The 16,282-nt window shown below is 41.2% G+C and overlaps 1 protein-coding gene across 1 annotated transcript in view; it reads left to right on the forward strand.

The window, feature by feature from the left end:
- The first annotated feature begins 285 nt into the window (after window positions 1–285).
- Window positions 286–16,282, forward strand: part of RGS22 (regulator of G protein signaling 22) — a 137,585-nt gene continuing 121,588 nt past the window's right edge. The window contains exons 1-2 of the mRNA XM_068983437.1: window positions 286–310; window positions 810–838. Coding sequence (XP_068839538.1) covers window positions 286–310; window positions 810–838 — 54 coding nt within the window. The remainder of the gene's footprint in view (window positions 311–809; window positions 839–16,282) is intronic.

Consider the following 16,282-nt stretch of genomic DNA (forward strand, 5'->3'; position numbering starts at 1 on the left):
CGCAGGGCCCTGGCCCGGAGGAGGACGGACCGGGGTGGCCCGCGTCCCTTCCTCGGCCCGGGGAGCACCCCCACCCCCCGAAAGGCGCGTGACGGGCCGCTGCTCGGCGCCCGCATTGTCTCAGCTCCATAGCAACTCGAGCCGCGCTAGGGCCACAGCGGCCAGGCCGCCCGGGGCCGCGCGCGCCGCTCCGCGTCGGCGTCCGTTCCCGGGGCCCGACGGCCCGCGCCGGTGGCGTCCTGACGGCCCGCGCGGGTGCCGGGGACGCGGGGCGCGGGCGGCGGCATGCCGGAGAGGCGGCTCAGCGTCGGTAGGTGGGGCGGCCGGGGTCGGGGCCGGGGCGCGCGGAGCGGCCCCACCGCGCACCGCCTCTGGGCTTCTATTTGCCCCCCGGGCGACCCCTCTTCCTAACTTTGGTAGCACAGACCCCAGAGCCCTCTCACCGCATTTTGTAAGAAATTTAACCCGCCATCCCCCTTTTCCAGTGCCTCGTTGGCACCGTCTTATTTTATCTTGCTTAACTCTCCGTTTTGCAGCGGGAGTCATGGAGGCCTCCATCTATTAAGGTTGACTCTGGGGGTCGCAGTCGATTAGTGACCAAGCTGGATTCCAGAGGCCTTTTCTCTCCACTTCCACCTTGAATTCCAGCTTCAAATTCAATCCATGTGCAGAGAGCGAACAGAGGGCCAAACGTTTTACTGAGCTTGCCCACGTATAATGCAGGGCTGAGTACCGCCTCAAATTATTTCATTTACTCTAAAAGGAAATCAGATTTGAGTGAGATAATGTAATATTTTATTTTGTTTCAGAGCCACCAACTATTACAGAAGAAGGATTTGTAAGTAGAATTTGGAGGGCTACTTCTTTTTTCCCCCTTGGTTTTTTAAAAATAGCAAATAATAGATCACTTTTTAGAAATGATGTTTCTTTTCCTTTCTTTTTGCCAAATGAGTTATAATATAAGCTTTGGTTTCATAACAATGGTGCTGGATTCAATAATTTTTCAACAGGGTACATTTTAAGACAGGGCCAACTGATTCTTCATGGTGGATGCTGTTCATTGTTAAAAGTTCTTTTATATAAATGGCCTCATTCAACTTTGCTAAGTTTGTTGATGACTCCATGAGAGTAGATTCATCTCCATGGTTTTATTGTGTTCTGGCTGAGCAGTTCCTGGTTACAGTAAACTTTAGTAGGTGGCATTGATTAACACAAGGTCTATTTACAGTTATAATTCTTTTGAAAATGTACTAGATAGTCTCGGCTCAGACTTCTGGAGAGTTGAGTGGTAATAACTACTCGGCCAAGTACATTATATCTGTTGTCATTTAGGTGAGTGCTGTTTCTAGAGAAGCAGGTTCTACTGCAATTCCGTATATTTAAGGAACTTGTCCCAGGTAATGAATGCATTAAGACAGGAGGCAGCAAAGCCTCATTAGTACAGAGGCTTGATTCCAAGAGTTCTAACGACTTCTCTACATACAGAGGCTTGATTCCCAAGAGTTCTAACAACTTCTCTACATTATTTGCTTATGTCCTATAGCACTTATTTCTCTTGTTGGTCAATTCTTTTCTCTTGTTGGTCAATATTTGTTTTTGGCTTTTTACTGAGCGAGTAAACACGAGTGCCTCTATATTCAAGTGTGGTGCTAAATGCTAAGGATAAGTCTCAAAAAGTTCATAGTCAAGTAGGGGCTGAGAGTAGAGGCTCTCTGCTACCTTGCCTCTGCTAGCGCTTTCCAGATCTTTGGTCCATCACTGAGGGAGACCAAAACAGAGGCACAAATAGTGTGCCAGAAACTCCAACAATCTTCCTGTTGCCTTGGCATCACTCTGGGTAGTAGCAAATTTCTTTAAGCTGCTTCCTGAACTGTTCTTCACGCAGGCAAGAGGTAAGCATTTTTTCGAGATAACCTTTTCCCGTACAACTCCAGCACAGTCTCTCACAGGCGTTAGTTACTCTTAACATCTGAATTGCCTGCTGACCTCTCCACATCTTTCCCCAGCTTATGGCAATTTAATGAGGCCACTTTGAAAATTCTATTAGCCATTCCTCTTTCTCTTAATTTTTTTTTTTTTTTTTAAATTCCACTGTCTCCCAGTTCTCCCATCTCTCATGTCCTCCCTTCCTGGCTTCTCTTTTTTCTTACCCATCAAAGTATAGACCTTCTTCAGGATTCTCTGGGAGAACTCCTCTTCGCCTATGGCTTCCGCCACCCTTGTTTCACAGGACTCCCAAACCCACGCACCTCTAGTCTGCACTCCTCTTATGATGTCAGAACTCTATATCTACTGGGTTACTGGGTGACTTCATCACCTAGATGTCCCGGCATCACTTCAGTAGTTTGAAGTGAACTAATCACCACCTATTCTGTCTTTTTCCCTCTTTTTCTTATTTCAGTTAATGGTGCCACTGGCCATTCAAACACTCAAGTCAGAACCTTTCTTCCCTTTTCTTCACCTCCCACCTGTAGTCATTTCCCAAGTTCCTTTCATAGCCAAATCTTTTTCTCCATCCTCACAGCTACTGTCTTATTCAGGCCCTCATCCCTGAGCACGGACACTGGCAGTATCCCTAGCTCATATCACTGCCTCCAGTGTTCCCTCTGCCAACTGCAGTTTTTCTTTGCCTGAGGCACAAAGAGCAGACTCTTGTGTGCAACCTGAATTGCTTGCTATGACTTTGCTCTACCTTTAGGAATTTTCCTTCTCCCATCTCCGCTACCTTGGCTGTCAAACTGCTATTAACTCTATAAGAAATTGCCATGTTACTCAATTGTTAAGAGCTTTTTTTAAACCTACTGTTTGTTGAATGCTGACTGCATGGTGGTATTTAAACCTCAGAACAACCCTGTTAGGTAGTGACTAACACGCACCTCTCACAGATGAGGATGTCGGTGTTCACAGAGGCTCACTGACTTGGCTTGGGACCACACTTCTAGTAACTGGCAGAGCTGGAATGTCAGAAGCCTCCCTTTAGCATGCAGAATCTTTTCTGCAACTTTTCAACCTTCTTTAACCTTATCTCCCAATATTATCTGTGTGATGAAGACAGTGTTCAAAGTGTCTTTGGTTTATAAAGTGCTTCCACACGCCCTCTGCTCCAGCCAAACTGCGCTGCTTGCCTCCTTAGCTTTACTGTTGAGTTTTGTCTCAGTTGTTCTCCCCCATCCATTTCACAGTCTTGGGCATTCTTCCAGGTCCAGCTCATCTCCATGAAACCTTGCCAGCCTAAAATCCTCCAGATTGCCTCTGAGCCCTGTGCAGCTTTCAGTCATGACCAGTTTGTAACCAGATCCTCAAATTCATCGGCTCACCAAGCATTATCTATACATGAAAGAATCCGTATGTCTTGCACATAATATTTCTCTCTCTTTCACCAAAGTGTAAGAGTGTTTTTTCTCATTAATATTTTTGGAAAGGAATTGTGTGACTGAGATCTCTGGTTTCCCATTCCGCCATTTTCCACGGTACCTACAAGACATATTACTCTCCAAAATAATTAACGTTTTCTGGCTTCCCTTGCCAGAACCAAGTTTTATAACCAAGTTTTGATTAATGAAGTTTAAGCAGAAGCACTGTGTCCTGCTTCTGGAAAGTTGATGTTTACAGAGATGGAATAACCAACCCCTGGGTCACACAGCTGGTAAAACCGGTCAGACCACAGCTAGAACCTGGGTCATTCTGACTCTGACACTCAGACAAATGTAAAGGGAAAGAATATGCCCTTTGTCGTCTTTCTTGCTGGCTGGAAGGAGGGTGTGATCCTGGAGCTGAAGCAATCATCTTGGATCATGAGGCAGAAGTGGCATGTTGAGAATGGCAGAGCCACAAGACCCAAGAGACCTGGGCTCCTGATAGGCTGGGACGCCACTGTGCCAGTTCTGCACTGCTTATGATTACACGAGAGACATAAACCTCTGTGTTATTTAAATAGTATTATTTTGGTTTTCCATTATTGGCAGCAGAGTTCTATACTAAAATAAAGAGCATCCATATTTGCAGGAACTTTATTCTTACTGCGTTTTCTCAGTCGATGATGCTGTTAAGTATGTCTGCAAAATATTTTAACCTTTACGTGAAGCCTCTGTCTTCAGTGGAGAGAATAACATTTAGAACAATTTTTTTCTTGTCAGACATTGGTTTGCATGTATTTTAACTTTGTAAATTTTGCAATTTCTTAACAAATTTGTGAGCTTCTATAGAGCTCATATTGTGATTCAGTACACCTGCATATGCTATATAGTGAATAAAATTAAGAGACCCTGTAGTTTCATGTGATATTTTTTATATTTTAGTTGTTAAAATTAGTATTGACTTTCAGCTAATCTTTAGGCTGTTCAGATTCATTTTCTGTTATTTGTATAGAGTGAATGAGTTTTATTATAAACACAGAGCATTTCCCAAGCCTAAGGATATTCTCATTATTTTCATGTAATATGCAAAAAAGACACATATGCTCCAGTCCTTGTGAGCAAGAGTGTCTAATTATATGAACATTAATGACCACATGGTGTTTACCTTTTCAGATTGTGAATAGAGTTGATTGCACATCAGTGGGGTTGGGGGAACTGTGAGAGCAGACTTCGGTGGCACGCTGGTTGGCAGTCTGTGGAGGTGGTGGAGGACAGGAGCAGGTGGTTGGAGGGTGCCAAGTGAGGTACCAGAAGTGTCTCCAACAAGTCATTTGGAAACCCAGATGGTCCTGGAGGTCCTTTGGAGAGTGTTAGGCTGTTTGGAATTCTTCCATCTCTGCGGAGTCCAGTTCTCTGGTTGGAACCAAATTCTCTAATGCTTTTTGAAACTGCAGAAACTGCTTTAGAAGTTCCATCAATACATTAGTTAACAAGTATATTGTTAAGCAACTAATTTATTAGGCACTACTGGGGACACACACTGTCCATCACTGTTCCCCAAAACTGTATACCTTCTATTTGGAGAGGTGACCTTAATATGAAACAATACAAGGATAAGCAGTTTATGTTTGTGTGCATTTTGAACAAAAAGTACATTAAGATTAAGAGAAACTTTTAATCATAGGTAAGGTGTATACTGTACTTAGCCACTCAGTCATAAGGTGTAGCATGGGAGGAAAGATGATAAAGAGTGTAAAATACACTTTTTTACATTAGGATAACATGTTGTATCCAGGACTTTAGTACATGAGGAAAGCCATAGGGAGTTTGGCCAGATGAATCAACTGAACCCAAGCCAGTGAATTCACTGAAAAAATCCTACTTGGCTTTTTAGACAGTTGAGTTCAGTCGCTCAGTTGTGTCCAACTCTTTGACCCCATGGACTGCAGCACGCCAGGCCTCCCTGTCCATCACCAACTCCTGGAGCTTGCTCAACCAACTCCTGGAGCTTGCTCAACCTCCTGTCGATCAAGTGGATGATGCCATCCAACCATCTCATCCTCTGTCATCCCCTTCTCCTCCCACCTTTAATCTTTCTCAGCATCAGGGTCTTTTCCAGTGAGTTGCCTCTTTGCATCAGGTGGCCAAAGTATTGGAGTTTCAGCTTTAGCATCAGTCATTCCAATGAATATTCAGGACCGATTTCCTTTAGGATGGACTGGTTTCATCTCATTGTTGTCCAAGGGACTCTCAAGAGTCTTCTCCAACACCACACTTCAAACAATCAGTTCTTTGGCACTCAGCTTTCTTTATAGTCCAACTCTCACATCCATACATGACTACTGGAAAAACCATAGCTTTGACTAGATGGACCTTTGTTGACAAATGTCTCTGCTTTTTAATATGCTGTCTAGGTTGGTCATAGGTTTTCTTCCAAGGAGCAAGCATATTTTAATTTCATGGCCACAGTCACCATCTGCAGTGATTTTGGAGCCCCCCCAAAATAAAGTCTATCACTGTTTCCATTGTTTCCCCATCTATTTGCCATGAAGCAATGGGACCGAATGCCATGATCTTAGTTTTCTGAATGTTGAGTTTTAAGCCAATTATTTCACTCTCCTCTTTACTTTCATCAAGAGGCTCTTTAGTTCCTCTTCACTTTCTGCCATTAGCATGGGGTCATCTGCGTATCTGAGGTTATTGATTTTTCTTCCAGTAATCTTGATTCCAGCTTGTGCTGCATCCAGCCCAGCGTGAAGCACTGTGTGATTGGATAAAAAGGGAATTGACAGCTTCCTGTATATTCCCCAGGCCTTTCAGAGTTTCCTCCAGGAAAGAGTGAGAATAGAAACCAAATGGAAAAGTACTGCTCAGTAGATGCTGATTGTAATATGTGATGATAACTCTCCATAATAAAAGGAGATTCATACTTTTGCTCTTCATTGCATGAGCCACTCTGACTTGCTTCCTGCTTCATATACTATATTAATAATACCATATGCAGTTTTGCAGTCCAGTGAGGATCTGATAAATGGACTTTCAGCTCTTAAGTTCCTGAAATGCCTTTGATCTGTGTAATATATACTTTCAACAAGCCACTTTGTGGCATTTGTTTCCCCTTGTGTTCTCTTTTTTTGTTTTCCTTTTTTGGCAACATCTCTCCTTTTTATTTTATTGGAGGTGGTGGTTTAGTCACTAAGTCATGTCTCACTCTTATGATCCCATGGACTGTAGCCCGTCAGGCTCCTCTGTCCATGGGATTTTCCAGGCAAGAATACTGAAGTGGGTTGCTGTTTCCTTCTCCAGGGGCTCTCCCTAGTGTTGTTTTATTAGAGTCTTAGGTTATTAGTCTTTTCTCTTTAGGTTTCATGTCTTTGGTATAATCATTCAACATTTACTTAACAATAATGTAAGTATCTATTATATAAAGCACTGGGAAATTTTTTAATTGAAGTATGGTTGATTCAGAATATTATGTCAGCTTTAGGAGTACAGCAAAATGACTCTCAGATTATACATATGTATACCTCCATGCTCAGCGTCTCAGTCGTGTCCGACTCTTTGCAGCCTCATAGACTGTAGCCCACCTGGCTTCTCTGTCCATGGGGTTTTTCAAGCAAGAGTGCTGGAGTGGGTTGTCATTTCCTCCTCTAGGAAATCTTCCCGACCCAGAGATCAAATTCATTCTCCTGCATTGGCAGGTGGATTCTTCACCACTGAGCCACGTGGGCCTCAGTATATGTATATTTGTGGGTGTGTGAGTGTGTGTTTGTGTGTATTATTTTTCAGATTCTTTTAGCATTGGGAATTTTTTAAATGAATAAGAAGCAGTCTTTTTCTTCCGGAAATTTACAGCCCAGAGTGTGAGACTAAACAGAAAATTAGAGTCTGAAGTATTGAAAGCAATGATAGGGGAAACCTAGCTGTAACTTTTGGAGAAGAAAAGGGGTGGGTAGATAGATATAAGAGGAGAAAAGATTTTCACAGTTGAATAATCAGCATGCACGAAGGTGTTGCTGCTGCTGCTGCTAAGTCGCTTCAGTCATGTCTGACTCTGCAACCCCAAAGATGGCAGCCCACCAGGCTCCCCCGTCCCTGGGATTCTCCAGGCAAGAACACTGGAGTGGGTGGCCATTTCCTTCTCCAATGCATGAGAGTGAAAAGTGAAAGTGAAGTCGCTCAGTTGTGTCCGACTCTTCGCTACCCCATGGACTGCAGCCTACCAGGCTCCTCCATTTTCCGGGCAAGAGTACTGGAGTGGGGTGCCATTGCCTTCTCTGATGCACAAAGGTGCAGAACTATAAAAAAAAAATTGCAATGGCTAGAGCGTGGTAATATGAGATGAGGCTGGACAGCTGGGCAGGATCCAAATTGCATTCATCCAAAACCCTTTCTTGTGTTAGAAAAAGATGGGAGATTGGAAGACAAGTGGAACTCTTGTATTGATTGTGGTGTTGCTGGGAAGACTGATCCATACTGTGATGGGGTAAGGAGAGGTAGGAAGATGAGGTTTAGCACATTATGGACAGGAGGGTGAAGCAGAGGTCCTGGAGGGGTCTGACTGGTAGTGCATGGGATCTCAGGATAGTGGTCAAAAGATCGTCAGATGACCAGGGATTTATTCTAGATGTGATGATAGTGATTTGTGATCTGTCCTTTAGTGCGCAGGAGGCTAGGAAAGCTCCACAGATTCAGAGGAATATGATATCATTTCCTTATACATAAGTCCCCTCATCAAAGCATTTTTTCATGCATACATTTAAACACATAGGAAAGTTAAAAGAACTATGTGGTGGGACTTCCCTGGCAATCCAGTAGTTAAGACTCCATGCTTCTGATGTCAAGGGATGTGAGTTCAATCCCTGGTTGGGGAGCTGAGATTCCACATGCTGTGTGGCCAAGAGAGGGGAAAAAAAACTGTGTGTGGTAAACACCTATATACCCATCAGCAAGATTTCACAGTCATTAGTATTTTGCTACATTTGCTTTTTCATGTTTCTTGTTCTGTCCATCTCACCATTCATCCGTCAATCTGTTTTATTTTTGTACATTTCAGAGTATAAGCTGTAGACATTGATGAGATACATATCACCCCTAAAATTAGTGTTCAATATTAGTTTATGGTTCTTTTGTATGTAAAATTTATACACAGTGAAATTGAAAACTTGAGTCCCATTTGAAAAATTTTAATAAGTGTATACACTTGTGTAATCTAAACCTCAATCAAATATAGAACATTTCCATAATCTTAAAAAGCCCTTTCAAGTCTCTTTCCAGTTGATTCTTACTACATTCCCCAGAGACTACTGTCCTGGTTTTCACCGTGGATTAGTAACATAGATTATAGATTTAAATTCATATAAATGGAATCACACAGTTGGTTTTCTCTTGTGTAAAGCTGTGTTTGCTCAGCATGGTGATTTTGAGATTCTCCATGTTGTTGCATGATTCTGGCATATATTTAACTTTGGCTTCTCTGGTGGCTCAGATGGTGATGAATCTTCCTGCCAATGCAGGAGATCCAGGTTCAGTCCTTGGGTTGGGAAGATCTCCTGGGGAAAGGAGTGGCTACCCACTCTGGTATTATTGCTTAGAAAATTCCATGGATAGAGGAGCCTGGCGGGCTACAGTCCATGGGGTCACAAAGAGTTGGAAACAACTGAGCAACTAACACTTTCTAACTTTTTTATTGTGGAAAATGTACATAAACTTACCATTTTAACCATTTTTAAGTGTATGATTTCAGTGGCATTAAGCACATTCACCTTGTGCATCCATCACCACTATCCATCTCCAGAACTTTTTCATCATCCCAAACTGAAAAGGCAGGGGAACCAGAGATCGAATTGCCAATATCTATTGGATCGTTGAAAAAGCAAGAGAGTTCCAGAAAAATATCTACTCCTGCTTTATTGAGTATGCCAAAGCCTTTGACTGTGTGGATCACAACAAACTGTGGAAAATTCTTAGAGATGGGAATACCAGACCACCTTACCTGCCTCCTGAGAGATCTGTATGCAGGTCAAGAAGCAACAGTTAGGACAGGACATGGAACAACAGACTGGTTCCAAAGTGGGAAAGGAGTGCATCCAGGCTGTATATTGTCACCCTTCTTATTTAACTTATATGTAGAGTACATCATGTGAAGTGCTGGGCTGGATGAAGAATGAGCTGGAATCAAGATTGCTGGGAGAAAAATCAATAATTAGATATGCAGATGACACCATCCTTATGGCAGAAGGCAAAGAAGAGCTAAAGAGCCTCTTGATGAAAGTGAAAGAGGAGAGTGAAATAATTGGCTTAAAGCTCAACATTCAGAAAACTAAGATCATGGCATTTGGTCCCATCACTTTATGGCAAATAGACAAGGAAACAATGGAAACAGTGAGAGACTTTATATTTTTGGGCTCTGAAATCACTGCAGATGGTGACTGCAGTCATGAAATAAAAAGACGTTTGCTCCTTGGAAGAAAGCTCTGACCAATCTAGACAGCATATTGAAAAGCAGAGACATTACTTAACCAACAAAGGTCCATCTAGTCAAAGCTTTGGTTTTTTCAAGCAGTCATATATGGATTTGAGAATTGGACTATAAAGAAAGCTGAGCACTGAAGAATTGATGCTTGTGAACTGTGGTGTTGGAGGAGACTTTTGAGAGTCCCTTGGACAGCAATGAGATGAAACCAGTCCATCCTAAAGGAAATCAGTCCTGAACATTCATTGGAATTACTGATGCTGAAGCTGACACTCCACTACTTTGGCCACCTGATGTGAAGAAGTGACTCATTTGGAAAGACCTTGATGCTGGGAAAGATTGAAGGCAGGAGGAGAAGGGGATGACAGAGGATGAGATGGTTGGATGGCATCACCGACTCAATGAACATGAGTTTGAACAGGCTCCCGGAACTGGTGATGGACAGGGAAGCCTGGTGTGCTTCAGTTCATGGGGTCACAAAGAGTTGGACATGACTCAGCGACTGAACTGAACTGAACTGAACCCATTAAATAGTGACTTCCTGTTACTCCTCTTCCAGCCTTCAGTTACCATTGTTCTACTTTCTGTCTTTATGGATTTGACTGTTCTGTGTGTGCAGGCTAAGTTGCTTCAGTCATGTCTGACTGTGACACTGTGGGGTGTAGCCCATCAGGCTCCTCTGTCCATGGGATTCTCCAGGCTACAGTACTGGAGTGAGTTGCCAGGCCCACTTCTAGGGGATCTTCCCAATCCAGGGATTGAACCCACGCCTCATGTCCTCCCACATTAGTAGGTAGATTCTTTACCACTAGGGCCACCTGGGAAGCCCCTGACTATTCTAGGTAATTCATATAAGTGGAATAATGCAATATTTGTCCTTTAGTGTTTGGGTTATTTCATTTAGCATGACATTTTTATGGATCATTCATGTTGTTTCATGTATCAGAATTTCATTCCTTTTCAAGGCTGAATAATATTCCATTATATGTACATACTGTATTTTGTTTATCCTTTCATGTACCAATAGGCATTTGAGTTGTCTCCATCTTTGGGCAGTTGTGAATAATGGTACTATGCACACAGGTGTACAACAAATACCTGTTTGAATCCTGCTTTCTGTTTTTTTCGGTATATACCCAGAAATGTATTGCTGGATTATAATGGTAATTATATATGTTTAACTTTTTGAGGGATGGTGGCTGTACCATTTCACGATGTACAAGGATTCCAATTTCTCTGCATTCTCACCAGCACTTGTTATCTTTCATTTTTTTTAACTTGTAGCCATCCTAGTAGATGTGAAGTGATATCTTGTTGCTGCTGATGTTGAGTATCTTTTCATGTGCTTATTGACCATTTGTATATCTTCTCTGGAGAAATGTTAAAGTTTTTCGCCTGTTTAAAACACTTGAGGTTGTTTATATTTTTCTTTCTGAGTTTTTAGAATTCTTTATATATATATTTGAATGTTAAATGCTTATCAGATATATGCTTTGCAAATATTTTCTCACATTCTGTAGGTTATCTTTCACTTTCCTAGTAGGGTCCTTTGATTCACAAGTTTTTAATTTTCATGAAAAATCATTTATTTATTTTTTTCTTTTTGGCTTATGCTTTAGATGTCCTGTTTAAGAATCCATTGCCAAATCCAAAGTCATGAAGATTTATCCTTATGTCTTCTCTAAGTATTTTATAGTTTTAGTGTTTATGTTTTAGGTCTTTGATCCATTTTGAGTTAATTTTTGTATATGTTATAAAGAGAAGATCCAACCTCATTTTTTGGCATGTGGATATCCAGTTTTCCTAGCACCATTTGTTGAAAAGAATGTCCTTTCTCTGCTGAATTGTCTTGGCACCCTTGTGGAAAATTATTTGACCATTTAAGAGAGGATTTATTTCTGGACTCTATTCTATTCCAATGGTCTGTATGTCTGTCTTTATGCCAGTACCACTTTGTTTTCATTACTGTAATTTTGTCATAAGTTTTAAAATTAGGATATATGGATCCTTCAGTTTTTGTTCTTTTTCAATATTATTTTGGTTATTATTCCGGGTCCCTTGAAATTCCTTGTGAATTTTAGGATGAATTTTTCATTTCTGCAAAAAAAAAAAAAGGCATTGGGATTTTGATGGAGAATGTATTAAAATTTGTAGATTGCTTTGGGTAATATTGTCATCTTAGCAATATGGTTTTTCAATCCTTGAACATGGCATGTATTTCCTTTTATTTATATCTTCTCTAATTTTTTTCGGCAGTTTTTTAGTTCAGTGTACAAGTCTTTCCCTTCTTGGTTGTCATTATTTTCCCTACTATTGTAAATGGAATTGTTAATTTCCTTTTTGAATGTACATGACTTTTTAATATTAGGTCTTATGCTTGAAATAACTATATGTAATTTCTAATCAAGACTTTTAATGTTCTATCTTTTACTATTCTTCTATAGTCTCAATTGGTGAGAAACTGTATCTCCCAATAGGTATTAAAATTTTTTAGACTTTTTAAACAGCCATTCAAAACTGCAGAAGTTAAAAATGAAATTTAAACTTAATAGTATTCCCTCTTTTCATTACAAATGTAATGTTAAAAATTCTTAGGATAAACAAATTTAGAAGTCAATAAAGTGTTTCAGTTATTTCAAAATAATGATGAAACTCTACAGCAGTATATGCATATATTTTTCAAGTGATTGCCTTGTATACTACTATAAGGATACATCAGTTGTCAGCAGACAGAAATATGTGTTGTATGTGAAGGCAAAGACTTGGGGCCATTTTCCTTCCAAAGATCTCCTCCCCCTCTTTCCTCCAAGTTGTCAGCACCTTTGGCTGTGAACTGTCTTTTTGGACATCTCAAACAGAAACTCCTCCAGCAGCTTCATAGAACAGTGGTGTGTGCTACAGCTGGCTAATAAATCCATGTCCACCAGCTTGAGCAACTCTTTGGCTATACTCAGTGTCTGGGTGTGGGATATGGCTCGTAAATCACCGTCTCCAGGGAAGCGAGTTGGATGAGGAGTCCCAAACAAGATTGCTCATAGCCAGAGGTCTCCATCCTGGGAGCACCAGCCATCCCTGACTGTTCCTGGTTGTCCTGCGATCTGAAGAGGCCTACTTTCACTTGACCACGAATGCCATTGTCTGTACACCGTGGCCTGTCATGGCCATGCTGGGTTGCAGGCTCTAGTCTCGTGATTGGCTTGTTTAGAAAGGAGGAGAGAGGAATCTATATGTATTTTAGGAAGAAGAAGCAAAATAGGTCCCTCCTGATAAGTATAATTCTGGAAATATGGTTTATGCCTATCTCCTGATGGCTGATAGCATTCCCAGTCTAAACTGTGTCAGTTTAGGATTCTACCTTAGAAATTAGATGAATGGTTTTGGCTAGTATGTGGATGGCTTAAAGGGAGGTTGGAAGCTTGGGTTATTTTTCTGTTTGTGCCATTAGCTAACTGATTGCCTTTATAATGTTTTGCTTTCCACCGTGTCTTTCCTCATGCATGTCTGTCTTTTCTCTGCATTATTGCCTCTCTTGTGTATCTTTTTAGATACAGACGTTGAAGTTATTTGAAATATAATTCAAATGCCATTTTCCCTTCTTGAGTCTTTTCTGATTCCCCCTACCAAATAACATCTTTCCCTCCTTTTGGAGGAAACATTTTATGTGGTAATTTTCTTTGGAAGGTACTATATTCTTTTTTGGACTACATTTTTTGGTCTGTATTTATCTAGTTTTCCCTTCATTAGAAGACCTTCTTTGTATATCTTGCATCTTTTAGCGTTGTGAAGAAGTTGTAGTTTATGTCATTTGAGGGTCCAGCAAAATGATTTTTTAATCAATAAAAATATTTTATCTATTAGCATACACATACAAACTTATTTTGTGTAACCCTCTTTCAGGAAGAAGTTTTGAGCAATTTGGACTAAAAATGGAAAAGCTGACTTCACTTTCACAGATGGCACACCTGTAATACATGAAGAAACAGGCTTCAAGGGTGCATTCAACTCTGAAAAGTGTTCCTGCCTTCCATTGCGTCACTCAGCAGAGAATCTGTGCTGCAAATTTTGTAGTCAGGTTCATGGAATGATGTAATGGAGGAATTGATTGTAACTCAGTTTTCTTCTTGATTGTACCACTAACCATAGGGTCTATTGGTTATTTGGAAGATGTTAAACCTGGATAATGGAGACTTAGTTTATTTTACTGCAGCCAAGTGACTGGACTGTGGAAATCTTTTTTGAGAGTAACTGAGTTGCTTCTCCAAATCTAAAGGGTTTGGAAAGTAAAGGGTTTATCATATCCTCATAGGTTCATAGGACTTTGTTACTGATGTGACAAGATACTTGAACACACTGAACTAGAAACTGCGATGGGAAAATACGTTCATTTATTGAGAGACCCGCAGGCCTTTCCATTCAAGTGTGACGCGAGGACTGAGCGAATGGCACTTGAAGGCTACACTTATTTCCCTTGTGGAGCTAACTGCCCTGATACCAGCAGAAACCTTTATGTTTGATATTGGTAGAAATTAAGATACAGCTTCAGAAAAGAAATACAGATTTTGATGTATTTGAGTAATACATTGTGTCCATGGTTGTTAAGTGCAAATGGAGGATGTGACTGAATGCCCAGGAAATGCCCTTTCCTGTGGTCCCTCAAGGGGACCTGAGGGGCTGAGAGCACACTGCTCCCCAAGGGTCAGGGCTGTGCTGCTGGAGTTGGGTGTGCGGACTGATGCTGCCAGAGAACTCCCGTCTGTCCATTCAGAGATGAGTTCAGAAATCGAGAGTAAACCTTTGGAAGCCTTATGGCAATCTGACTGAGTATCGATTTTAGTTCCTATTTACTTTAACCTATTTATTTATTCACTTATTTGACTACCTTGGGTCTTAGTTGTGGTTCACAGGAGCTTCGACGTGTCATGCAGAATCTTTTGCTGCAACTCGTGGACTCTCAAGTTGTGGGGCATGGGGTCAGTTGTTGCCATGTGCAGGCGTAGTTGCTTTTCAGCATGTGAGATCTTAGTTCTCTGACCAGTGATCAAACCTGCATCCCCTGCATTGCAAGGCGGATTCTTAACTCCTGGACCACCAGGGAAGTCCCGAGAGTATTGACTTTAATAATGAAATGTGCGTATGTACTCAGTCATGTCCGACTCTTTGCAACCCCATGGAATGTAGCCTGCCAGGCTCTTCTGTCCATGGAATTTTCTAGGCAAGAATACTGGAGTGGGTTGCCATTTCCTCCTCCAGGGGATCTTCTCAACCCGGGGAGTGAACCTACATCTTTTGCATCTTCAGCACTGGCAGGCGGATTCTTTACCACTGTGCCTCCTGGGAAGCCCGATAATTAATAAAATAGTTGGGCTTGTATTATGTATATTTTTATTTTGCTTTCTAATAATTCATTCTTGCTGTATTTTACCAAAAATATCTGTCTGAAATTGATTAGGGGAGAAAACAAAACAGGTGTTTCATCACAGGTGGTTTGGAAAGCATTGAGTTAGAGTCTCTTAGAGTTGTGAGGCATCTGGAAATGACTATATGAATTTGAGGATTCTCTAGAAATTTCTGGTTATGTAACTGACTAGGTGATATTTAGGTCCATGTGTATTTATGAAATACACTTTTTGTTTTACAACTAAAATTTAAAAACAAAATGGCTAGTTTAGCAAAATAGGAACCATGCTCCATTACAGTTAACTAATTTAAAATTCTCACCCTTCCCACCTGTGGATTTTTGATCATGAGCCCAGTAGTGTAAAACTTGGCCACCCTTGTTGTAGCATAATGCCTTTACCTAGGAAATTTACCCAGGAAATCCTAAAAATATTTATTGAATTGTTTATTAGTTTGCTAAATGAAGTCTAGAAAATTGAAGTAACTCTGAAAGGTTAAAGTCAAAAGATAATTACCCTTTTGGCACCACACTCCAATACTCTTGCCTGGAAAATCCCATGGACCGAGGAGCCTGGTGAGCTGCAGTCCATGAGGTCTTAAAGAGTTGGACACGACTGAGCGACTTCACTTTCACTTTTCACTCTCATGCATTGGAGAAGGAAATGGCAACCTACTCTAGTGTTCTTGCCTGGAGAATCCCAGGGACAGAGGAGCCTGGTAGGCTGCCATCTCTGGGGTCGCACAGAGTCGGACATGACTGAAGCGACTTAGCAGTAGCAGCAGCAGTAACAGTAACAGAAACAGTTCAGTCACTCAGTTGTGTCTGACTCTGAGCGACCCTATGTAGATATTCCCAAGTATTTTATTCTTTTCGTTGTGATGGTGAATGGAATTGTTTCCTTAATTTCTCTTTCTATTTTCTTATTGTTACTGTATAGGAATGCAAGGGATTTCTGTGTGTTGATTTTATATCCTGCAACTTTACTATATTCATTGATTAGCTCTAGTAATTTTCTGGTGGAGTCTTTAGGGTTTTCTATGTAGAGGATCATGT

Source organism: Capricornis sumatraensis, chromosome 11 (genome assembly GCF_032405125.1).
Source record: "Capricornis sumatraensis isolate serow.1 chromosome 11, serow.2, whole genome shotgun sequence".
NCBI lineage: Eukaryota > Metazoa > Chordata > Mammalia > Artiodactyla > Bovidae > Capricornis > Capricornis sumatraensis.